The 24,835-nt window shown below is 44.0% G+C and overlaps 1 protein-coding gene across 2 annotated transcripts in view; it reads left to right on the top strand.

Moving 5' to 3' along the window:
- Positions 1–24,835, top strand: part of LOC106603639 (zinc finger and BTB domain-containing protein 16-A) — a 157,180-nt gene that overhangs the window by 60,887 nt on the left and 71,458 nt on the right. For both annotated transcript variants that reach the window (XM_014197535.2, XM_014197534.2), the window contains exon 3: positions 16,440–16,537. In XM_014197535.2, coding sequence (XP_014053010.2) covers positions 16,440–16,537 — 98 coding nt within the window. The remainder of the gene's footprint in view (positions 1–16,439; positions 16,538–24,835) is intronic.

Raw genomic sequence — 24,835 nt, 5'->3', positions numbered from 1 at the left:
TCAGTTGCCTATTATACACATCCTTAACAGTGCAACCGCTATCCATCAGTTAAGACCGATAGAGATGCTCGTCTGGTGGTGAGTATACTTGAACTTAATTGTCGTGCCTTTCTACGTGAACTCTATTCTCCCAAGCGCTGCGTGAAATTGATATCAACGTTTGAGCTACTCTCACATTGAAGGCAATAACAGAGCAAGAGGAGAGGGAGGGAGCAAACTGCAATTGACTGCTCTTGACAATACTGCCGGCTGAAATGCACATTGATTAATTAATTAGAATCCCTTATTAGCAAATTAACTGTCTCAGCTGATTATCAACTTTAGCTTCCTGATTAGCATCACCCACCTCCTCTTCCCTCTGTGTTATAGTCAGGCGCGTTGCCCAAGACCACTCTGATACATTACAGCAGGCATCAAGCCTGTTCATAGAGAATAATATAGTTCCCACTGTCAGTTTCCAGGTCAAACATCCAAATCCCTTTGGGTCGTTCACCTCTATCCCTTTGGGTCGTTCACCTCTACCACCTACACTGCTGGAAAAAGTACCCAATTGTCATACTTGAGTAAATGTAAAGATACATGAATAGAAAATGACTCAAGTAAAATTGAAAGTTACCTAGTAAAATACTACTTGAGTAGAAGTCCAAAAGTATTAGGTTTTAAATATACTTAAGTATCAAAAGTAAATGTAGTTGCTAAAATATACTTACGTATCAAAAGTAAAAGTATGAATAATTTTAAATTCTTTATTAAGCAAACCAGACGGCACAATTTTCTTGTTTTTTTTATTTTTTACGGATAGCCAGGGTCACACTCCAACACTCAGACATAATTTTAAAACAAAGCATTTGTGTTTAGTGAGTCTGCCAGATCAGAGGCAGTAGGGATAACCAGGGATGGGCTCTTGATAAGTGTGTGAATTGAACCATTTGCCTGTCCTGTTAAGAATTCAAAATGTAGAAGTACTTGTGGGTGTCAGGGAAAATGTATGGAGTAAAAAGTACATTATTTTCTTTAAGAATGTAGTGAAAAGTAAATGTCAAAAATATAAATAGTAAAGTACAGATACCCCAAAAAACAACTTAAGTCAAAATACTTTAAAGTACTACTTAAGTACTTTACACCACTGACCACCTGCACCCTAATCAAACCACAGGTCTTCCCTGTAGGCATTAACATGACCTGGGGATTCTTTGTCCAAGCATCCCTATTCCCTGCAGATGTACACAGTGATGATTTGGCTCAGATGGTGTTCCTTCAGAGCCAGGTGTTGCCTCTGGACGAGAAATAAACTGAAATTAATTTCAACTGTCATTTCTGAAAAGAGTGGCACATTTGTCTAGGTGTATTTTGCACGTTTGAGATGTTTAAGTGTATTTATGTACTTTGAAACATTAAGTTCAGAGTTCTCACATTGCATTTGTTCATTGTTCATAACTGACCAGTGGGTTGTTGATATTGATTTAGACGGCATCACGCCACTCTACACATACTCACAAAGCCCCTGTTCACCCTGCTCGGGCCAGGAAAAGGACCAGGGCTCACGCGTGCACAAACACACACTAGCACTGACTGGATAACAGTGGAAATGATGGTAGACCCCACAGTAGCAGATGGATATCAAGGTGCTGGGCCCACTCAATGAAAGGTCACTGTGAGAGCCCAGGCCTGGCCATGGGACTGGGCTGTGTAGGGCCATTGTGGCTTTGTCCAGAAGGTTCACATACCTTTAGTCATGCTTTGGGTGAGGAATGCACTCCAGCCCGGAAACAAGGCCAGCATAAACATCCTTTCTTCTGTGCCCCCAACAATAATTCAATTGAGGTCCTAGGCACCAAAATAAAGAAGAGGGGGTTGGGGTGAGAGAGAAACACCCTCACACAAGAATCCCACCTTGTAAAACAAATGCTCTTAAGAGGAAAGGTTTTTGTCTGAGTTGTGTTTTAGGTTTTGGATGGGGCCTGTGCCCATCTTGGAACGTTTTGACGGTTATAAAGTGCCTTCTCACAGGAAAACCCCTTAATCATGATGTGTTCTCCAGAAAAAAAATAGTTGCATCCCAGGCAAACTAATCAGCTCATTAAAATGTGTTCTTGCCTTTTTAAAACGGTAATAATACTATCAGCCAATAAATGTGCATTAGCAAAACAACAAACAACAGCAAGGCTTTGTTGGAAGTGGATGTTATTTGCAGCTGTCTTGTAAAGTGTGGTCTATCAATGAGCTTTGTTCCATTACATCAGTCTTTATTTTCGTAAATGAATTATTGTTACAAAAAAAGTTCTATATAAATTCACTATTGGGGGCAGGAAAAATGCCACATGATCAGACGTTTAGCTGTTCCCAAAAGATAATTGTTTATTTTTAATTTTTTTGCTGAGGAATAGCCACTTGGCAGGAAAACACAGTGTTCTTATATTTTAACCAAAGCATTTTTGGGCATTTCTGTAAACAACAACCTTTCCAGCTCTGTGTGTTTTATATAAGAAGGCGTGTTTTTGGTCGATCAAGACTTTCTTCTCCCTGAGGTTTTTGACTTAAGCCAGAGTGGGGGGAAAAATCTAAATGAGAGACAGAACAAAGTGTATTTAGACAAACAAGTGGTGGAACATCTCGTACTTGGCTTCCACTAAGTTGCCAAAATAGACAGATGTGTAAAAAAAAACGCTAAATCATTGTCAAGCTCTCAGCTAGGCAGCACTGTCATTGCAACCCTTAGTTGTGCTTTTGGGAAAATGTTTATTCATTTTCATTTCGGGCTTTATGGTCTCCCAATGAGATTGGGGGTATGAAATGGAACAGTGTCCACACCGTTGAGTCTGATGGTTTGTGTTCTGTATCAGTCACCAGAACTCAGGCCGTTATCAGTAAGAGGAAGCCTCAATTACAGCTTCTCATCGAGGCTGGGGGAATGTGTACGACACCCATTTTGACACCTATTTCTCTGCGTGACACGCCCACTCTTGACAAGAGAAACGTATCCAGACTGACTCATCCTCATCTCCCTTCTTCTCCCTGGGATCCGGCCGTGCGCCGGCATCTGTCGGCACATATCCGCCGCTCAATCGCTCTCTCAGTGCACCGGTTCCCTAACAGCTCAGTATCGCTCTTTCATTAATCAAAGACACTTCCAGTGTCCCATTACAGAAACACAGCTACTCGCCCTGTCTGAAGCAGACAGCCCGCAAATTCATCTTCTGGGGGGAAAAAGGCGGCCCGGTGTGCATACCTGTTCAAGCAAAGCTGTTAAGACCGCAGGAAGACCCTTTGAAACTGTTTTCTCTAGGTCAGGCAAACAACAAAAAAAGGTAAATTGCTTGTCTCAGGTAACATTAAGGTTTTTTTCTCCAGAGAAAGATTGGAAGTTGGCAACATGTTTGTTAAGATGCTGATTTAAATGCCGCTGGGGGGGACTAGCAGCGCTAAAACGCTGCCGCCGCGCTAGCATCCCTCTAAAGCATCATATGACCTTGGCGACATCCCCAGAGTCTGGCCAGCACTAAATACAGCTGTTGAAATCTAAACAGCACCCCTGAGGGGAGAGACTGAGGCAGTTGAAGCGATTTGTGCTATGAATATTGAAGAATTATGCAACACTTTGAAGAAACTGAGAAAGTCTTGCACTCTGTGGATGAATACAAATTGCCTTGGAGAATAACAGTAAAGGCAAAATAGTTCCACACATGTGGAAGAATATAACAGCTACCCTGTCTCTTCAAATAGCCTTCTGTCCTTGGTGTAGGGGAAGGATTATTATTATTTTTTTTAATCTTACGAAAAGGAAAGCTAGTGGAGAAATCTCTGCAACTGGGGTTTATGGCTAGGTGCTCATGGCTGGTACACCAAGCATATTTAGTTTTGACAAGCGCAATTGTGGCTAGCAACGACCAAACCGATGTCAAGTGGATAAAGCTGTGTACGAGTCAATATCGATATGAAAAACCTGCTCTGCTCTTGCAAATTGTGTAAAAGAGGAGTGAGCGAGGGCTGTGTGAATGGAAATCGACAGCCTAGCGCACCTCACTCCCCCCCAGCCCCACTCCTCCCACTGAACCTCTGTTGATTTGATTGGCATAATTAGGTGAAGCGTGGCCTGCAGTAAAGTGGCCAGGGCCCGCTGCTCCTGGGAGGCAGATGGAGACATATTGTGGTGTGTAGCTGTGAATGTGAGAGACCGAGAAGGAGAGAGATTAACACACACCGACTCACTGGGCTATTAATGATCTATTCTGTAACGTGGCATCTACTCAAAGATGTGACACAGAGCAGCAGGCATGGAGTGGTTACCCAGGCGGGCACTACCGCAGGCAGCCGTCGCCCAAGGACCCCAGGTGCATTCTTCCACCATGCTTATTGGATTCATTGTACATATGGTTGATTCAAGATTGGGCACTGTTCTTTCACGACGACACACAAAATAAAAAACACCCCAGCTGGCAAATATTTAATTTACCGCGAGAACATTCAGAGACGCCAACTCTGTTCGAGTGGCTAGGAAAATATAATGTGTCGGTTCCTCAGGAGAAAACTGTATTTTCTTCATTCACTAAATGAACTGTAGGATAGATTTGGGTTAAAAATGTATCAGAATTGAGGGAGTTGTTAATGTCCCTAAACTAGGATTTATAGGAGCACTTCAACAATGCAAGTTATAATGGACTTGTAGATTGCAGAGTCTCCATCAAAACACTCCCAGTCATACAGATGAGCCTTGCTATGAATCTGGCTTCATCTAACACCGACAGTTATAATCTAAAAACATCTTCAGAAATACTCCCACGCTTTTTCCATTTACCTGTCCATATCTTCCCATTTGCCTTTAATACAGACTCCAGCCCCCCACTCCTCAGGCCCTATGGCAGTGTGTGTTGTTACCAGGCAGTCCCGCCAGTGGTGCTCCCAGCCCTGTGTGCTCCAGACTGCTGTGCTACAGCTCTGTCTGGCCTGCTGTGCCTGCTGTGCCTGTACCTAGCTCTCTCTGTCAGAGCAGCACAAACTGACACGTCTGTCTGGAGGGCAGCCACGCTGATAGTTATTAGTTTTGTTAAGGTGTCCGTTTTGATTTCCCCCCCACCGCCTCTTCCCCGCCAGGCCAAAGGCACAGTGGCAAGTGACTCACAGCAGCCATATCGATTTCTCCTTATGCCTCTCTCTTTCCCTCCAGCAAGCCCCCCCCCCTCCCCCCACACACTACCGTGCTGCTCAGACTGGGGATGGGCAGCACCCCCCAACCCCCAAACACCCACATATTACTGTTCTACACCCCCAATCAGGGGAGTGAGTCCTCAACATCGTTGACTAAAATCACTTGGTCAGGGAAAGTCTGCTCCCCGGCTTAGGGAATGACCCCGGTCTGTCATACAGAGGCATTTTAGTATTCCGCCCCTCCGGCCAAAAAGCTGTCAGCAGTTTTCCCAGATGTTTTATTTTTTTACTTCTCTCTCCCAAAGAGCTACTTAGTTCCTGCCATCTAGACTGAAAAGGCCAAAATGGTTCTGCTCACATTATAACTAATGCAGTTTAACAGACACCATGCGCCGCCACATTATCACTCAAAACAGAGCTCAAGCGCCAGCTTTGTGCCATGGAGAATGACACAAGTCACCGGACACTGCATCATCAACTTATATTTCAATGGACCCTCACATATAAATGTGTCAGTATGGAAAAGCATCAATTCAATCTGGTTGACATTCCTGGCATTGCCTGGCTGCTGACTGTCGTTGGTCTTATCGCTGACTGACTGTTTTTTCCTGTCTGTCGACTTGTGTCATAAAGGGCTTCCAGTAGTGGGTGATTGGTGGTGACTCTGCACTTAGCAGTCACTAGATTTGATTCCCCCCACTCTCCCTCCCTGCCCAGACGAGAGAATTGTTTATTGCAGCCTCTGTGTGTTCCGTCTATTTGGACGTACGGGGAATGGCCGCGCCACTGCATACCTGAATCTCCCTGAGCGACCACGAGGCACACCAATGGGAGGGCATGGGGTTTACCACACACACACACACACACACACACACACACACACACACACACACACACACAGTTACAGAGGTCCGCTGTGTCAAAACAGTCTGCACTGGACATCTCAAATGGCAAAATAAGACCTACCAAATTAGCCTTTGTAAAAGCTGTTTTCCAAGAACGGCCTCTTAAGATACGGTAGATGCAGCCGTTCTGTTACAAATAATCACTGCCTTTGCGGTGTAAAGTTCACCCCCGCCCCGCTATCTGCTTTAGAATGCACCAGTGGAGGCTCCTCAGAGGAGGAAGGGGAGGACCATCCTCGGTGAACAGAAAAATGTCATATTCAAAAAGTTATCCTTTTTAGATAACTATACTAAATATATTCACGTCACCAAATAATTTATTAAAACACACTGTTTTGCAATGAAAGTCTACAATAGCCTCAACAGCACTCTGTAGCATAGCATCATGGTGTAGCCGGAGGACAGCTAGTTTCCGTCCTCCTCTGACTTCAATATAATACAAAACCTGGGAGGCTTGTGGTTCTCACCCCCTTCCATAGACTTACACAGTAATTATGGCAGCTTCCGGAAGACGTCCTCCAACCTATCAGAGTTCTTGCAGCATGAACTGACATGTTGTCCACACAATCAAAGGATAAGAGTACTAGTACTGAAAGCATAAGCTACAGCTCGCTAGCACTGCAGTGCATAAAATGTGGTAAGTAGTTGACTCCAAGAGAGGCAATAGTTGAACAGTTTTGAACAAGTGAATTTTTTCACAAATGAAGGAGAAACGAGAGAGCGAGAGTGATAGCTATATTTCTCACTTTCACTTACTTAGCTAGAGAATGCAGCTAGTTAGTTTAGCCTACTCAAACACCCGGCTCAAACAGAGAGGGATGCTATGTTAGCTAGCTGGCTATTGCTATCCAACACTAGAACTCTTTCAAGTCAAGGTAGCTTTTGGTTTTATAAATGTATTGCCACCAGGTCCCGCCGGTGTAACTGCTAAACTGCTTGCTGTTGACTGTACACTATACTGCATGATTGTAATGGGTTTACTAACGCGTTATTTCTAGTAGGCATGTTGACTGATGTTAATATGGTGACAACAATGTAGGCTGTGTGCAGCGGTTAGCGTTTATGATATGAAGGTTTGGATTGGAAAGGTTTTTCGCCTGGTCACAGACAGCTGATGTGTTCTGCACTGAAGTCCACAAGCAAGGGGAACTAGTGAGAAGTAGATATGAGGAAGAAGTAGATGATGAAATGGATCATGCTGTTGGTATGTGGCTGCTATGAAAGGGTAGTGTTAAACAGAATGAAACGGGGATAAACCATACCTGAATTTGTCCAATTAGAAACTAATTTGCAACTGTTGGACTAATGATTACACCCTAGATCAGCTAGATGCAGGCAAGAGTGTGCAAGGCGGTATTGAATGTGTCAATGTCTGTCATCTTGACTACTCAAATTTCTCTCGACCTGTGCACCTGTATTGTAAACTTCCATTCATAGGCTAGGTTGTAGCAACCTCATGATGGGTATAGGGAACATGTGAGTATCATGTACTGTAGTAGCCTAAACCTGTAGATGTTACATTGAGCTGGTTGAATGGAATATGAATGACAGTCATCCAATATGCTGTAATAGAAATAAGGCCATGCTCATGAAAATTGTCCCCCCTAAACAGCACAGACAACCACTGGAATGCACTCTGCTCTGGGTTACACAGTCTACAGTAAATCAATTCAGGAGGCATTGCATAATATTTTGAGTGTTGCGGCCAAAAAGTTTGAAATAATGACCTGCTTGTTATTTACTGGTCTGCACTAGTCTCCCTCTCGCACTCCGGTGCCTAGAAAAACACAATAGGCAAAAAGCAACTCCATAACAGTGAGCGTCATACACTGGTGACACTGATGATATGAAATTATCTATCCAGATGGAATGTAGTAAACCATAAACAACATCTGTGGAATAGTGTAGCCCAAACAACACCACCGCGATTGCTCCATAGGTCTGACTGTCTAAACTTTGTCTCGACGTTTAGCGACAAGCTTGTTTTTCGGAGCACTCTCTGAGTACTGTGTTGAATGTCATCTTTATGGATGTAACAGGTGCTGTCGCTCTTTGACTGAGCTAGAGAGACGAGAGCGAGAGAGGAAATATAAAACATCTCTCTTTCCCTTAAGCGTCGTAGATGTAAACTGCAACACTCAAGAGGGTACAAGTATTTGATGTAATCTGAACCGGGAATAAATTCTACACCGCAGCAGCACAGAGGGAACGTTGCCTCAGCCTGGCTCCTCTTGTCTTCCCCTTTTTCAAACACACAACCTAAAGTTAGACATCCTTGAGGTTTCTGCCACTTGATGGAAGGTGAACCCATGAATAATGCAAAGAAGAGGGAAAACACGGTCTGGGTCTTTTTATAGCCCAGGTCCTGCGCCCACCGCACCACATTAGCTCTAGCATACCGCTAACCTCTCAGATCTGAAGGATCAAGAAATAGGAACAGTAGAAAACAACAACATAACAAACTGCGACATAGAAAAGGATGACGTCTATTTTCAGACGGCAGGCGGCGAGGAAAAAGAGCCCGGTTGCTTTTGATAGAAAATGGGGGTGGGGGGGGAGATATAGTTGTTATTGCAATGTTATAGTATTTAGCGTAACATTCGGGTGGGCATGTAGATGTGATTTCTCGCATTCGCCCTTTTCATCGTTCAACACCGTTTGTGTTGAACCACTGCGTTGAGGCCTTGATTAAATGACAAACCTATTATCCTCAAGTGTCAGGGAATGTCAAATCATGGCGTTAATCAGTGAACACAGGTCTCTTGTTTCACTTGTGTATTTTCAACCATGCTTTATGTACACATAATGACAACTGTACTGCTTGAATGTGTTGCAGTCTTTAAAAAATCCTCTCACATTTCAACTATGATTGATTGAATCAAATCAAGCCTAGTATACAGTGCTTTCAGAAAGTATTCACACCCCTTGACTTTTTCCACATTTTGTTGTTACAAAGTGGGATTAAAATGGATTTAATAAAAAAAAAAAGGTCAACAATCTACACAAAATAACCAGTTTAAATTAATATTTGCATGCATAAATATGCATAATAAACACTACTATATCTTGATTTAAATTAGTAATCACCTTTGGCAGCAATTATAGCTGAGTCTTTCTGGGTAAGTCTCTAAGAGCTTTGCACACCTGGATTGTGCAATATTTGCTCATTCATAAAAAAAAGTGTCTGTCAAGTGTCTGTCAAGTTGGTTGTTGATCATTGCTAGACAGACATTTTTAAGTCTCGCCATAGATTTTCAAGTCAATTTAAGTCAACTGTAACTTGGTCACTCAAGAACATTCAACGTCATCTTGGTAAGCAACTCCAGTGTATATTTGGCAATGTGTTTTAGGTTATTGTCCTACTGAAAGGTGAATGTCTCCCAGTGTCTGTTGGAAAGCAGAATAAACCAGTTTTTGTTTTCTTTTTATCCTAACAAACTCCCTAGTCCTTGCGGATGACAAGAATACCTATAACATGATGCAGCCACCACCATGCTTGAAAATATGAATTGGTACTCAGTAATGTGGTGTTTTGGATTTGCCCCAAACATATTCAGGACATTTGTATTCAGGACATGAAGTTAATTTCTTTGTCACATGTTTGCAGTTTTACATGTTTTGGCTTATTGCAAAAAGGATGCATGTTTTGGAATATTTTTATTAAACCTTTATTTAATTAGGCAAGTCAGTTAAGAACAAATTCTTATTTACAATGACGGCCTACACCGGCCACACCCGGGCGACACTGGGCCAATTGTGTGCCGCCCAATGGGACTCCCAATCACGGCCGGTTGTGATACAGCCTGGATTCGAACCAGGGTGTCTGTAGTGACGCCTTTAGCACTGAGATGCAGTGCCTCAGACCGCTGCGCCACTCGGGAGCCCCAATGAAGTTAAGTGGTGTGAATACTTTCTGAAGGCACTGCACCTTCAGAAGGTCCCTTCTTGAGAGAAACATTTTGAAAAATGTTTGGGAACTTTAAATGGGTCGTGGTAAAGGGAGGGATTAGCGGCGAAACGTAGCTTCTCAGCTTGGGGAGATACAGGTATAAAACCGGGGGATTAGGCGGAAATGGTGTCTCTTTGCCCAGGTATGGCAATTAGGAGTGGCGGTCCTAAGCCGGAGCCCTGTAAAGAGCCCCTGTGTTGGGCTAATACTCATCCAGTTCTGCCTGTTGACTCCACAGAAAAGAGGCTTCAGCCAGGGATAATGAAAGGAGTGCTGTGTCGCGTTTCCCTGGACGACATAATTGAGCTTTGTTCAACATCCGCAGTCCCTCTCCTCCACCACCAATGCACCTCCACTGTCTGGGGCAGCTGCTTGAGAACCACTCTTTTTCACAACAAGAGGCACCCAGCCAGTCAACACAGTGATTATTTAACCAATCCCCCCCCTTAACAAAAACACCACAGGTTTGGGCCCTTAATGGTGACATAGACAGAGATAATGAGGGCCGAGTGTGACTGGGAATTGTTTAGTGCGAGTGGTATTGAGGCCAACCACTAACGGGGATGTTGGGGCAATAATAAAATTGATAACACAGGGCCATTATGGGAATTAATATCCTTGGTTATTAAACAGACATCTCCCTTAATGCTGTGCTATTATGCTGCACCCCCCACCCTCCCTTATTTCATTTGATTTAATGTTTCCGTTTTTACCTCAAGAATATTGTCTTACTGAATCTGTCTCTGTATCCCCAGGCAAATTTGGGGGTGGTAATCTTTGGGTATTATAAATAATAGCTCTCTACCGGGGATGAAAGGCTCCCTCTTCTTTTCTCCCTCACTCTTCCTCTCTCCCAGCCTGCTACTCATCTATGCTTAGCACGGAGCTTGCAGCATGTGTGAGTGTGGCTGGAATTCATATGAACGTCTCGCTGCGGGGGAAAGGGGGCAAGTCATTGATATGTGCAGGACGACTCTGATAAACAGCCTGCGCCGGCGAGCGTTCGCTTGATACATTTGATTGAAAAAGAAGTGGGGGGGAGTGAAACAAAGGAATAGGGGCTTAAAAGCAGGGATGGAATAGCAGAGAAAGTGGCTGGCTTTTGACCTATCGCTACCCCAGACACACACACACACCTCAGAACGAGCACGTCTAAGTATTAAGCACCACACACATAATCTGTCACCAGATTAGATGTGTGTGTGTGTGTGTGTGTGTGTCTGTCAGTGAGTAGACCAACAAGGTCTGGACTATTAACAAATGGATGTGGTGTTTGTTTTTTATGAATTCTATTAAAATATACCCAGAGCTGTGATGGCATTCGTTTTGCATTTTTAGTTTATTTTTCCTATCCCTTTGTTTTATCGTGCGCCAATCTACCCCTCACGCTGTCTGATGCATCGACGACTGCCTGGCTCGCCTGGTCCTAATGGGCTGGAAACGCCTGTGAAAAAGACCTTCGCCTCACCGCACAGCTCGGGCACTCGGGGAAAGAATACCAAAATGAAAACCGCCAGCAGAGCCAGAGGCATCTCATAGCCACTTATGGCTGGATTAGGATCATCTACCGATGTGTCATCTAGCTGTCGCTCGCATTATTACAGCTTTGTTCACAATGACAAGGGCGGGAGCACGGAGGGGGGCAGGGGAGGCACTGCACCCCTCCTCCCCCTACCCACATGTTGTGATATCAGCCTCTGGATGTAACAATGCCTGGTTTCTTTCATATCATCAATAATGTTTTTCCCCTTGTATTTATGAGGCAAAGAACAGCTAACCTTAGCCACCACTAAAGGATAGATCGGTGGAAGAATCCAAACGCCACTCTGTCAATTAAGATTAATCATCATTATGCAAATGTTTTGGCAGAGCAGTGTCAACACCTGACTGAGATCTCTATTAAAAAGCATTGAGCGAGGCAAATAGACTGACAGCCTGAACCACCCCCTCCCTCCCTCTCTGTTCTCCTTGTCACATTGTTGGCCCCCTCTTTTGACAAATACCTTAATCTGACTGTGTGCGCAGGTGGGACGGACGGTATGCGTGGTTCTTAGGGCCCCGAGTGAGGGACGCTCCAGAGTGGGAGACGAATGGGGCTAGCTCCCCCAGATAGGCCTCTCAGCCTCTCCATTCCCAGGAACATTGAGGACAACTCTTCAATTATAATTTATTTTATGGTGACCCTTCCTGCTCAAATGCGGCCACCTCTTTTCCTCTCCTCTGTTTGCCCCTCTATGCGCGAGCATCATCTGAAGTTGTTTTAAGATTGCTATGGAGAAGATGAAAGGAGATGAAGAAAGAGGGCAATGTTGCTGGGTGTCGGCGGAGAGATATTTGTGGAAGCAGTAAGATGTAAGCGCAGCCGTGTGTCTTGTTGGATTCAGTTTATTTATTTTGATTTGATTCTTTGTTTTGATGAGCTGACATGTAATGTTAATAGTAACTTGCTGATGTGCAATAGTAGGAAAGCCTTTGTCAACTCCATGCAGGAATAAAGAGATTTGAAGGACTTGTTCTTGAAGCAATTTCTAAATGTTTCCAAACTGTTCATACATGAAGGTGGATTCATATTTTAAAATGTAGATTATTCAACCCCTAACCAAACAGACGACTAAACCTCAGTTTGTTGTTTTTGTTAGTTTGCGGTTCAGTTGAGTACACTGTTTTAATGGCGTTACTAGTGCTCGTTTCAGGTGTTTTTTAATGGTGTCGTCTAGCGGGGACCCCTGCGTCGAGGGCCGCCCATGGACAGAACTATGATGTAGAGCCAGCCGGGTCAGCTGGCGAGGTGAAAAAGTTCCGATTTATACGAGGCGCGCTGTAACAGCTCAATAATACAGGCCTGTAACCTACTCCCGTTTCAAACACAGGTCTGATTTACGAGCCAGCACGCCACTCCAGCGCCCGAAATTAGGTGTTCAGCATATGTTTTGTTGACATAAATTTGAAATTTATTGCCGTTGTCAAAACTGACTGTTGGACAATGTCGCTTATTAACTGAGTAAATGGTTTGAGAGAGTTTTATGTCAGCTTCCTTAATGACTACAGTTAGTCTGTTTCAAACTAGACCCCCCACCCCAACACACACGCACTACCACCCCCTCATCTTCTGTTTCAGCAGCAAAGCAAGAAAGCAGCTGGCCATGGGGTGGGCCTGAGGTGTGTTTGTGTGTGTGCATAGGGAGGGAGTTAGTCCTGAGGGGACTGGGAGCTGCCACAGTTCACACACAGAGAGGAAAGGGAGGGCAGGGGTCTTATGTGCGGTTACATCTGGCGGAGGTGTCAGAGCTCCTTGGTCAGAAACTAGAACTTAGAATAATTGCGCAGTCGTTTTGGCTTTTTCCCCTCTGTCCACCGCCACCCACCCCCAAATCATCTGCTTTTTAGCCAGGCTAATGGACCTGCCACCAGCACGGGACAGGAGGCTGTTAGCCCAAGCCCCAAGGAAGGGCTGCTGACTGCCACTGCGCAAAATCTCCAGCAAAGGTCACTCCGAGTTTCTGCTGCCTGTAAAATTAAGTAACCGTAAAAAGAAATGCTTCCATAAAAAACACAAAGTTAATGGTAACGTTGTTGCTTTCCGCCATTAACTTTTTTGCGGAGGGCGGGTTGGGTTTCATTCAAAGGTAGTTATCCGTTTTTCTTGGCAGTGTTCACATTTATGCAATGCTACGGTGCCTTATATTTTTATTTTAGGCAGGTAGCCTTACATTGTGTAGGTATTCTTAGCTTTCCCAACAGAAACGCTACACTAGTGATTATTTCGTGACAATTGCAATAGCCCTGCCTGACTGAGCGTACTCAATTGCCCAGCCTAATTTGGTTTGAAACACATGCCTCCTTAAGCTGCATAGCGAAGAACAGACGTAGCATGTTGCAACTATTCCCTAGTATCCTAAATATACAGAGCCCTATAAACCACTGTCAGTCTGGTAGAAACACCATCAGGTTCCTGTCTGCTTCATACGAGCCGGTCCGCAATTAGATTCAGCTCCAATCCCCCCAGATGGACAGCAGCCTCCTGTTTCCCACACCTCCCTCCTATCCATGCATTTAAGGTAGAGTCAGTACACATGCTCCCCTCTCTCCAGCCCCTTGCAGTCCCCTTAATAAGTCCATCTATTTCTTCATCAGCGTGCTGTACAGGGGGACAATGGCCAGATTGAGGGGCTACAACAAAAGGCCTTTGAAAAGCCTCCCAGAGTGTGTCCCCTACAGTAAGACGTTGTGCCTGTGTGCATCAGTCAGGGTCCCCAAGGTGCGCGGACCCCTGGTCTTTTCCCAGCTCCTCTCTCCTGCCTCAGCCGCTCACCCGTCCTCGTCTTTTGAAGTGGCCCCTTTTTATTTTTGGAGGCGTTTACAGGCCTATTTAATTACTTACAGCTTGCCTAAGGGCTTTGCTGCCTCATTCTTTCTTTTGTTTGTCGAGGTCTCTCCCCAAATCCTACTCTGTTAAGACAGCCATCAGGAATTTGGAAGGTTTTTCGCTAGTTTTATCAGGGTTTTTTTTCTCTCGCGCCCCTCTTCCTTTGTTCATTTTCTCTCCCTCTCCTTACCCTCAGTCCTCAAAACTGTTTTCCATTAATCTTTATTGAATTTATACCAGACATCCTCGCTTCATAACTCTTGCCACCATTGTCAAAACCGGCCTGATTTCAGTCGCAGCACAAAGGAGTTGTAAATCAATTTTGATTTGGCGAATGACATCAATCAATTGTCATTTTGATAACCAACATCCTCAGCCCTTTTGTGAGACGCGAAGATGGATCGCTGTGTCAAGTTTATGAAGTTTAGCAGATCTACCTATCAAGGGTATTGTTTCCCCAAGAACTGGCACACTAAGACTATTGTTTCCATCATCTGATGTGATACCAAGACACTCCAGCTTGAAGTGCTCTGATTATCACCTCATTCAGACATACAATGCATGAGACAAAAAATGGCTCCTCACCTGAACATAAATATAAAAAATGTATTTAGGGTATAGTTTTCACTCACATCCTTTTTACATAACATTTTCTCTCAGCTTTCGACTCAGTTTAGTAACATTAGTTTTATTTGTGCACAAATGGAATTGTGAGAACTGTAGCATATGTCTTTGTTTCCCATTCTGAGACCTACAGCATTTGGCGCGGAGGTGCAAACAATGAGCTAATTACTTTTCTGGTAACAGTTACAGAATGCTGTAAGTATGGTAATAAAAAGACATGTTTAACAAATTGCCAGTGGTCTTTGAGCTCCGGTGAGGCCCACTTAAGCAAGAACATCAATAAAACAATAAAGGGATTACCTGCTAGGGGTGAATTTTTTGACATTTGATGGGGGGGGTAGTGAACAGTGGTTTGAAGTCGTTCTGTGTGTGTGGATTGTCAAGCCATTCTTGACCTACTCATCTCTTCCTTGAAGGATGAAATGTGTCCTAAAGCTAAGTGTGTGTGTGCGTGGGTGGGTGGCTGCGTGCGTGCGTGCATGCACAGGTGGGTGGTTGCGCACGTGTTTCTCAAGTTAATTGAAGCTATCTGTAAAAATTACAATTTGTTTGTCAATCTGTGTGCCCTTTAATTGCTTCAGAACATATTTAGATATGTTTGAACAAAAGCCTGTTTTGGTTCTGCCCCCGGGTGTTTGAGGTTTTTGCAACAGATTGAGTTGTCAAAGTTCCTACTGCATCTCCAAACTGAAATCTTCCCATAGGTTGTCTTTCGATACTGTTGAAGGTTGTGTAGGTATGTAACCCCCCAGTTTTCTTTTCTGCGTAATTAAAGATTGACCCTTGGTTTAGGTTTGACCCTCTGGGCCACAACCATGTAGCCCTGCAGTACGTTGTTTCAACCCACGCCTTTCAGCTTAAAAAGCACCAACATGTTTTCTTTCAGGCGGCAGCCATTTTGACTGAGCGTTAAAGGAGCCATTCCCATAACAAATTTCTTATATAATAGGAATAGACAACGGGACTCAACTGGCGCGGCATCATAAAGGGTCGTAACATCATAAAGGGTCATAACATTAGCCTGCTTGCCTTTTACGTCTCTGTGTAAATCATCATCGTCCACTTTATAGGACCTAATCCATCCACTACTCTTGAGTTCTGTGATGGGTATGCATGCTCGCCACGGTAACACCACGGTGGAATAGCATTTAGTGATTTATAGCTAGAATAAAGTAAAGTTCCGATGCTGTCTTGCTATTTTTATTTACATTTACTGTTATGTTTTTATGTGCTAATTAATGGTTGGTGACATAGTCTTATAAGACTATCTGAGAAGCAAAGTGTTTGACGATACGAGGATATCATTGTGAGCAGCACAGTATACAGTGATGTAGGCAGCTGAATGGCAATTCACAGGTTTCATTCAGAAATGTATCTCTCTGTCTGATTTTACATTGATTGTGAAATCGGGACAATGTCCTGATGATATGTTTATTCCTCATCTTTACAGGAAGCTGCACAGCGGAATGAAGACCTATGGATGTGAGCTTTGTGGGAAACGCTTTCTGGACAGCCTACGCCTTAGGATGCACTTGCTGTCTCACTCAGGTAAGAATCAGCACATTCTACTCTATATTAGAACATTAGATAATGGAATTTAATATTGGCTGTACAATATACAGGCTTGATACTGAAATGGGATAACTAGTACTCGTGCATATGATTTAATGAACTGATAAAGACCCATAACATTGGATCTATTTCAGGATTTACATCGGGCTGCAGTGGTTTTAAATCAGCGTTCAGTGGAGATATTGGTCCCATTGGTTAGGGCCTGGGCCATGACATTAGCCGTCTAAAAGCCATGTAATTCAACACACAGCGGCTATTGATCCAGCCAGGCTGACACTCTGTCCACGGACAGCCTGTGGATTCAGGGGCCTACTTAGCACAGTTGGGCTTTTTTTTTTATTGGACTTCTTTTTTTAATAGGGAACTGAACTCGTCTCCTAAGGCCTTAAGTGCAGATGGATTTTAGACTGTCTGTAAAACCCATGGGACTTTGGGTTGCCTGTTGGTCGACCCCAACCATGTGTGGTTCTCCCCTTACCCCGCCACGTGTTGGCCTGATCTAACCTCGGGCCCACCCGGACTACATATGCCACTACGTATGTTTCTACATGCTGTACAACTACTTGATTCTCCTTCCATAATGGAAACACAACAGTCAATCAGTCAGTCAAGTGTTTTTTTGTTTCTCCCCCATTCTTTGTAAATGAGATGTGTCATGTCACTGTTGTTTGGTCTCCCACAGTCATGTATGAAGGACTTTTGAAAAAACAAATTAATATCTCAATTAATGCCGGAGTCTGGGGCCCCGGGATGTAGTAACACACGTTTTGATTTGTCGCAGAGGCGTCTCTCCCGCCATGTTGCGGTGCGGAGATGAATGAATCCTCACGCTGTGCCGGTGAATTGGCTCTGTGCACGACTCAGCATGTAAAAAGCCTGCTTTAAGGAAATATATTATTGTTATTATTATATTATTAAAGCCTGCTTTAAGGAAATATATTATTATTATTATTAAAGCCTGCTTTAAGGAAATATGTTTATTTTCGAATCCCCTTCCACATCCCCACGACAACACACCTGCTACTCAGAGAACACAAACACGCCTGCTACTCAGAGAACACAAACACGCCTGCTACTCAGAGAACACAAACACGCCTGCTACTCAGAGAACACAAACACGCCTGCTACTCAGAGAACACAAACACGCCTGCTACTCAGAGAACACAAACACGCCTGCTACTCAGAGAACACAAACACGCCTGCTACTCAGAGAACACAAACACGCCTGCTACTCAGAGAACACAAACACATTTCTTGTTCGACATCCATAATAAAAAGCATGTCTGTATTAGAGCTGGCTGTGACATTTCTGAATACAACAGTATAATAAATACAGTGCAGGTCGGGGAGACCCCAACACATTCTCCCAGTTTCTCAGATTCTAGAGCCAAAATGCCATGACCTTAAAGAGTTTCTTCTTCTCTTGGAAAATCAGCATAGTTTGCCTCGTGCTGCAGCCTCCGACAACTCCTGCTGCGACAGTAAGATGGTGCATGTAATTAAACAATCCTTGGGGGAAGAATTATTGTGTGGTGGAAGTTTTAAAGTGAGTCCGGGTAATCCTGGGCTCAGACGCGTCTCCTTACCTCAAAGAAAGACTAGAGAAGACTTCAAAAGAGGGTTCTACTACATCTCGCCTAGCTCCCCAGCACCAGTGGAAACCAGTCTTTAGCAGCTAGGCTGCAGAGTAAAGGCTAACCTGGTTGGCCTTAGTTTCCCCAAACTGATTGAGTCCAGGTCTGGTCTGCAACATAATTAACCAAGTCATTCAGCAGATTATTGGTTCAATCATCAGCGTTGTGAGTCATGACTAGCACATTCCAGTGCAGCGGTTACTAAACTCTAAAGTTGACTGCTTTCAACAGGTGAGGGAGTGGGTGAATACTCTGCCCTGACAGATGGATGTTGGCTCAGATTCTTGGTCACCCTCCAGAAATACTCTGTAATTCATCGAAGTTGTCAATGAGTGTCAAGCTAAAAAGGAAAATGGCAAACATGGCTGGCAGCGTCGCGAGGACAAAAGGACAATCGTCTGCCTGCCATTTTACAAACATTTGAAACTCTAGGAAGAACCACAAGAAATTATTCCCCTCACAAATGAAGAGTGAGTAAAGGATGTGGGCATTGTATTTTTAGCTCCACCTCCGAAACTTTTGCGGTCCTGGCTTGCTTGACGCACAATACCAACCTGTGCTGTGTACACGTCAGTGTTGACACGTTGGAGCTTTGGTATGGCGTAAAGCAGACAAGTGCTTCTATCAAGACAGCAATGGTTAGGGGGAGACTAGTGATGAGCCGAAGCCCTTTGATTATTTATTTATTTATCTTTACCTCAGACTTTCAAGTCTTTTTTTTTCCCCCATCCTGGCCTCAGTGCCTGCCTCGATTTTTATTGTCTCTCGCTCCGAAATGACACATTACAAGCCCTTGTGCTTGCCCCCCTTCCTCTCCCCCTCCACCCACCACCACCACCCTTCACCTAGCCTCAGACATACAGAGAGAGAAAGAGAGATGGAGGGAAGGAGGAGGAGGAGTGCTTGTTGGTATGCATAGTGTACTGTGTGTGATGTGTACCATTTCAGCCGTCGCTGCCCCTCCCTGCTCAACTCTGCCAGTGCAGCCTGTCTCTCTCGCCTGCTCTCATTCACTCCGTGTGCTTGTTTTATCGGAGACTTGGCGGCTCGCCAGTCTGGGCTGCCTGCCACAGCAGAGGGTACAGTATGTACAGTGAGTCTTGTGCCAGTTTTTTTTTTTTTTTTGCCGTGGTGTTGGTTGATCCCTCGGAGAGAGGAGGGTACCTGTTGAATGAGGGAGTCTGGTGGCACCGACGCAGTAAGCTGATTAGGGGGCCACGGGTGGGCTTGGGACCCGATAAAGGAATGGCGTGTGCCTGTGTTTTTCCCCAGGTTAATGTCACCGCGGCCTAGGAGCCGGGGGGGCAGGTCTGACTGGAGGAACAGTGACTCAGAGTTTTGGGATGGGAGAAGCTCCGGCCCATTCAGGGGTGTGATGTGAAATGCCATGGTATCCCTGTTGGTTGAGTGTTGTGGAATAGTCTTGGCCCACAAATACTTAGATGATTCATAGAGCTTATTCATATTGAAGATTTCTAGCAGAGGCACTCCGATGAGATTTCAATTGACATAATGTGTATATAAAGCATATACTTACAACTATTCAGCAAGCAACTTTTCATCTTAACCATATTACAAACTTGAATAATGCAACAGTTCACAAGCATGTGAAGACAATTAATGAAGTGAAGACAATTTATTTTCTCATCCCTACACTCATTACATTTTAGCTTCAAGACAAAAGCCCTCTAGCTAAAACTAAGAACATGTCTTCATGAAGTATGTTAACCTATCAAAAGTGAATGATTACCACGCTCATACAAATATGAAAGTACAGTAGGCCATCCTTAAAACATTAGAACAAACCAGGCTTCATTTTTATAAATATTATGGAAATCATCACGTGGTAAAACAAATTGCGTCTGAAAACGAGCGAGTTGACATCGGCTGTTTTACGCGGCTCAGCGCAGCCAGCCAAAGCACAGTTTATTTATTTTTTAAGCTACGGCGACAATTTCACAATGTAAAGTAACTGGCTGTTACTGCAATTTCATTTAAAAACTCAATAAACAAGTCTCAAATGTAAGGAAAACATCTATACATTTCAGATATTTCAAAAACATTGCTCTGCAATTAGGATTTTTACTGTAGGGGTGTTGCGCTCAGACACAATTATGTTTACACTGCCCTGCTCGGAGGGAGATGACTCTCGAGAAAGGAAGTTTACATTACAGTAATGTCTCTTGAGAATCTCTTGAATCTCCTTAACTCTCGTCAATGTGGAAAGAGCCATAGTTGCATTTTGAAAGCACATCGGTTATTTTTATGATGAGATAATTCTCTCCTCCCAACCATGGCTGTTCAGGCTCGGTGAGTGGAAAAAATACAGTATGTACCATCAAAGTAAGCGCTAATCCTCTGTTTACAGTACATAACCATCTGAGAGTTAGCAGATTAACCAGATGTATAGGCAGTCAAGTGGCACACACACACACACACACACACACACACACACACACACACACACACACCGAACATAGTCATTCAACAAATACGCATGCATGCACTCAGAAACACACACACACTACATTCAATCGATGAAACCCTGCTAATGCCGGTGGACTACCAGGAAAAGGGAGGCATGCCACCTGTTTTGGGGTTACCAGATATTTATGCGATGGCTCACTGTTTGTCCCACCATCCTGGGGATTGTTCAACTCCCATTGCTAGCATTGCATCGCCTCTCCTGTTGGTCTTCCTGCTCTAACCCTTACTTGGGTTACAGTGTTAAACGTTAATGCTCCCTGCCCCATGGTTGTTTTAGACCTGGTCCAAGCTGACTGTAAATATCAATATCATTGGGTTGCCATTACAGCACAGAGAAGCCAAGGGCCAAGATCTTGCCCCCCCCCCCCCCCACCTCAAATCAACCCTGACATAGTTAACTCTCAGTGCACCTGACAAACACCTGCTCCCACTTCTCTGTGTGTGCCATATAAATGGCTAAAGCATTAAGACATTGAAAAATGTGAGGCATTTGAAAAAGCGAGTGCTGTGGAGGGGAGGAGAGGGGAAAAGACATAGGGGGGAGGAGGATAAAAGCCCGGCGGAAGGTGTTCCCTCTCTTGCTGTCTCACTCGCTGTCTCTCTCGCTGTCTCCCTTGCTGTCTCTATGTCTCTCTCTCTCTTTCCCTCTGCCTCCCACTCTCTCTGTTTCATTCTCCCTTTGCTACTGCTCTCTCTCCTCCCTCTCTTTCACTCACGAGCTCTCTTCCCTCTCATTCACTTTCTCTCTCTCTCCTTCCCTCTGCCTTGCTTTCACTCTCCCTCTGCCACCACTCTCTCTCTCTCTCTCTCTCCTATCCATCTCTCTGCTGTCGGAGCAGAGAGCGAGGAGTGGAGCTGCTTGGCGGAGCTCTCTTGGCCCCGCTCCAGCTCTTCTCTCACTGATGACATCATGGTTGTGCCGGCAGGTCTGGATGTTCTGCCAGCATTCCAGTGCATTTATGATCGCTCGCAGATGTGTGTCCAGGAACATACTGTACCCAAACCATAAATTAATGAAACTTGACTGCCTTCCAAGCCACATATTCCAAAATAGAGAAGGGCCTTGCGACTTGAGACAGGGAAGGGGGAAGAGGAGGAGGGAATAGGGGGATGTTGTGGAGGGAAATCTCTTAAAAAGTTCAGGAGAAAAAAATGACTATGGAAAAAAATGACCAGTGATTTACATGTGTATTTTTCACAACAGCTAACACCATAGTCCACCGCCGCCACTCCTTCCCTCTATCCCTCCCTCCAGTACATTAGCACAGGATGACAGACAGCGTGGATAAATGGGCTGAGCTTCTGTTTGGCTGCGTGCCCTAACTCCTTTCTGGGGGTTTAAACCCATAATACTTTCCCTGACCTGTTGATGTACATTAAACCCCTATTTAAAACAACACTTGAATTATGTGGGGCATAAATCTGCCTACATTATACAGGTCCAGGAGAGATTATTGGGTCCCTGGTCGTAATGGCCTCAGTAATTGTCTGGCAACTGGATGGAACCAGTTAAGACATCCATCCATCTGGAATGGGACTTGACTGGGAATAGTGTTCCCTCAGTAGCCTGTGCCCTTTTAGCCGGAACTCAATGTACTTACCTGGCTGCACTCTATAAGCCTCTGAAAAAAGTGATGGTCTATCTAGGCTGTACAGTATGTGAGAGGGATGGCCTAGGCCCCTCAAACTCCACTCGGGACCTCGAAGCCAGTTCCACTGCATTTTTTTCATTGTTCCCCTCTAATCAGGGACTGATTTAGACCTGGGGCACCAGGTGTGTGCAATTAATGATCAGGTAGAACAGAAAACCAGCAGGCTCTGGACCTCGTAGGGTAAGAGTTGAGTATCCCTGGCCTAGGCTGTATTTGACATAATGTGAGAGGTGACACTTTTGGCAGTGAGTCATCTATCATTAAGCCATGACAGCACTGTGGATGGCCCAGTATTGATTCTCTTAAGGTTCTTCACTATTCCACCAGTAGGTGAGGCGCTACAGTGTTTGTATCATTGTAGTAAATCACTGATTACTACTGAATGTTGTGTCAAAGTTAGCTCACTATCTAAATTGGATCCTGTTTTAGTAACCTGCTATATTATGTGGTACATTTTTAAATCTGGGTGTTTTGACTGTTCTTGTACCATTCATTGAATTCTATGTCTAGTACTACATACAAACATCACCTAGAACGTGTTTCATTCTGTTGGCTAAAAATGCATTTGGTCCCGGCCTTAGATCTTCGCAACGAGGTCAGTTAAATTGAGTCAACATATTCTCAATGATTTACGATGCTTTCAACCTCACAAGTAGCGCCCATCGAATTACATCGCCGACATGGCATTTTATTTATACGATACAATACGAAATTCTAAATCGTCTTGTCCGTTAACCGTCCTTTTGTAAAAACATCTCTGGTGCACCAAAATAAACCTCAAAAGGAAGCTCCCAACTAGCCCATAATACCCCTGTAGGAAGAAAGGATCTGGATCTTACTCTGTGAGGGTATTGCCGCTTTAAATCCCTTTGGTTGCTAAGTAGCAAGTGCCCCTGTGCTCTAATGGGCTGATTTGGTATTCAGCTCGATGCCGGCTCTTATTTTTGTATGCGAGACAAAGTGTTTTGATGGAGGGTGATTGCGGCAGTGTCTGGAGGCTGTTTTTCAGTTTTATGGGCTGTACAGTACACTGTGTGCCTTTCTAAAACAGAACACAGCCCATTGAATTTTGTATTTGCTTCATTTTTTTCTCCCTCTGAGCTGCTGCTGTCAGAGACGAGGAAAGGAGGTGGGGGCGGGGGTGTCCCTCACGGGTTCAGGGGAGAGAGAGACTGAATGGAAGTGCAGCTCTTATTCCTATAATAGTGAATGTTGCGCAAAGGGCTGTGCAAAGATCAGTTGGACTTTGCTTGCTCTAGGTATTTTATCTTGGGAGTAACTCTTTAGTGGAAGATCCCTGACAACGGCTCAAATAGGGAAGGGCAGGCACAATGGATTTGTCAGAATGACGGAGCCATTTATTTATTTGTTAATAGTGATAATCATTCTTTCCATTAAGCAATTCAGAGGAATGCCATACAGAATGATGAAATATAATGATAACATCAACACTGATCCCTTAAATGTCAACGTTGCCCACTTAACAAGACATGGAAGTTGATATTCAGGAAGTGATGTGAAGCAGTCATGATTAGTCAGAATAATACTTGCAAGGAAAGCCAGCAACATAAACAATGTTTACGGTCGAAAGTAATTGCAATTGAGAGGTGGTTATTATTGTTAGAAATTTTGGTTCAGCTTTAATTTACATTCAGCTTATAAAGGCGTCATAAAGCCTTCATAATTCCTTCATAAACACTACATACATGTGTAACAAAGCACATATAACTATGTCATGCTTTATAAAGGGTTCATAAATGTGTCGTAACTGTGTGACATAATCACCAATGTCAAATGTGACATAACCCACTGTGTTGAATATGATATAAACATGTGCTTTATAAAGGGTGACATGTTGTGCTGAAGGATGTCACACGCTCAAACTTAGGGCTATGTTTAGTTAGGGCTATGTTTAGTTAGGGCTAGGTTTAGTTAGGGCTAGGTTTAGTTAGGGCTAGGTTTAGTTAGGGCTAGGTTTAAAAACACATTTTAAGAATAGAAATTGTGAGAATGGGCAGGGATAAGCAATAATTTTTACTTTTTGACTGTGTTAAGTAGTGACGATGACAAATACTTTACTCAGTAAGGTCACAAATACTTTACTGAGTTACACTCCCACTAAGGCCAACTTTGAATTGTTGATATCCCAGGCTTATATGTGCAATAGCTTGGAGATGATGTTACACCAAGAAACACTTCACTTGATGAAAGCCCACAACCTAAAGAAATTGAAAGTGTCTATCTTCTGGAACCAAGTTACATGTTCCTTAGTACACAAACATGCACACAACAACAACGAGCCATACTGCACGGTGCTGGTCCCAGTCAGGTCTTTGACATGTTCACCCACTCCCCTGCTAAAAGGTTAGCCACAAAATGTTGGCACCATTGTAACAGGTTGTAATCAAGCCCTGGTCTCCAGCATGGGAACAGAAGGGGAATACCTGGTGCGGTAGTGTCAGGTTGGACTTATCCAAATCATCTTGGTTCTGACACACACA

This window comes from Salmo salar, chromosome ssa04 (genome assembly GCF_905237065.1).
Source record: "Salmo salar chromosome ssa04, Ssal_v3.1, whole genome shotgun sequence".
NCBI lineage: Eukaryota > Metazoa > Chordata > Actinopteri > Salmoniformes > Salmonidae > Salmo > Salmo salar.
The sequence above is the reverse complement of the archived record's forward strand: the minus strand, read 5'-3'. Positions and strand labels throughout refer to the sequence as shown.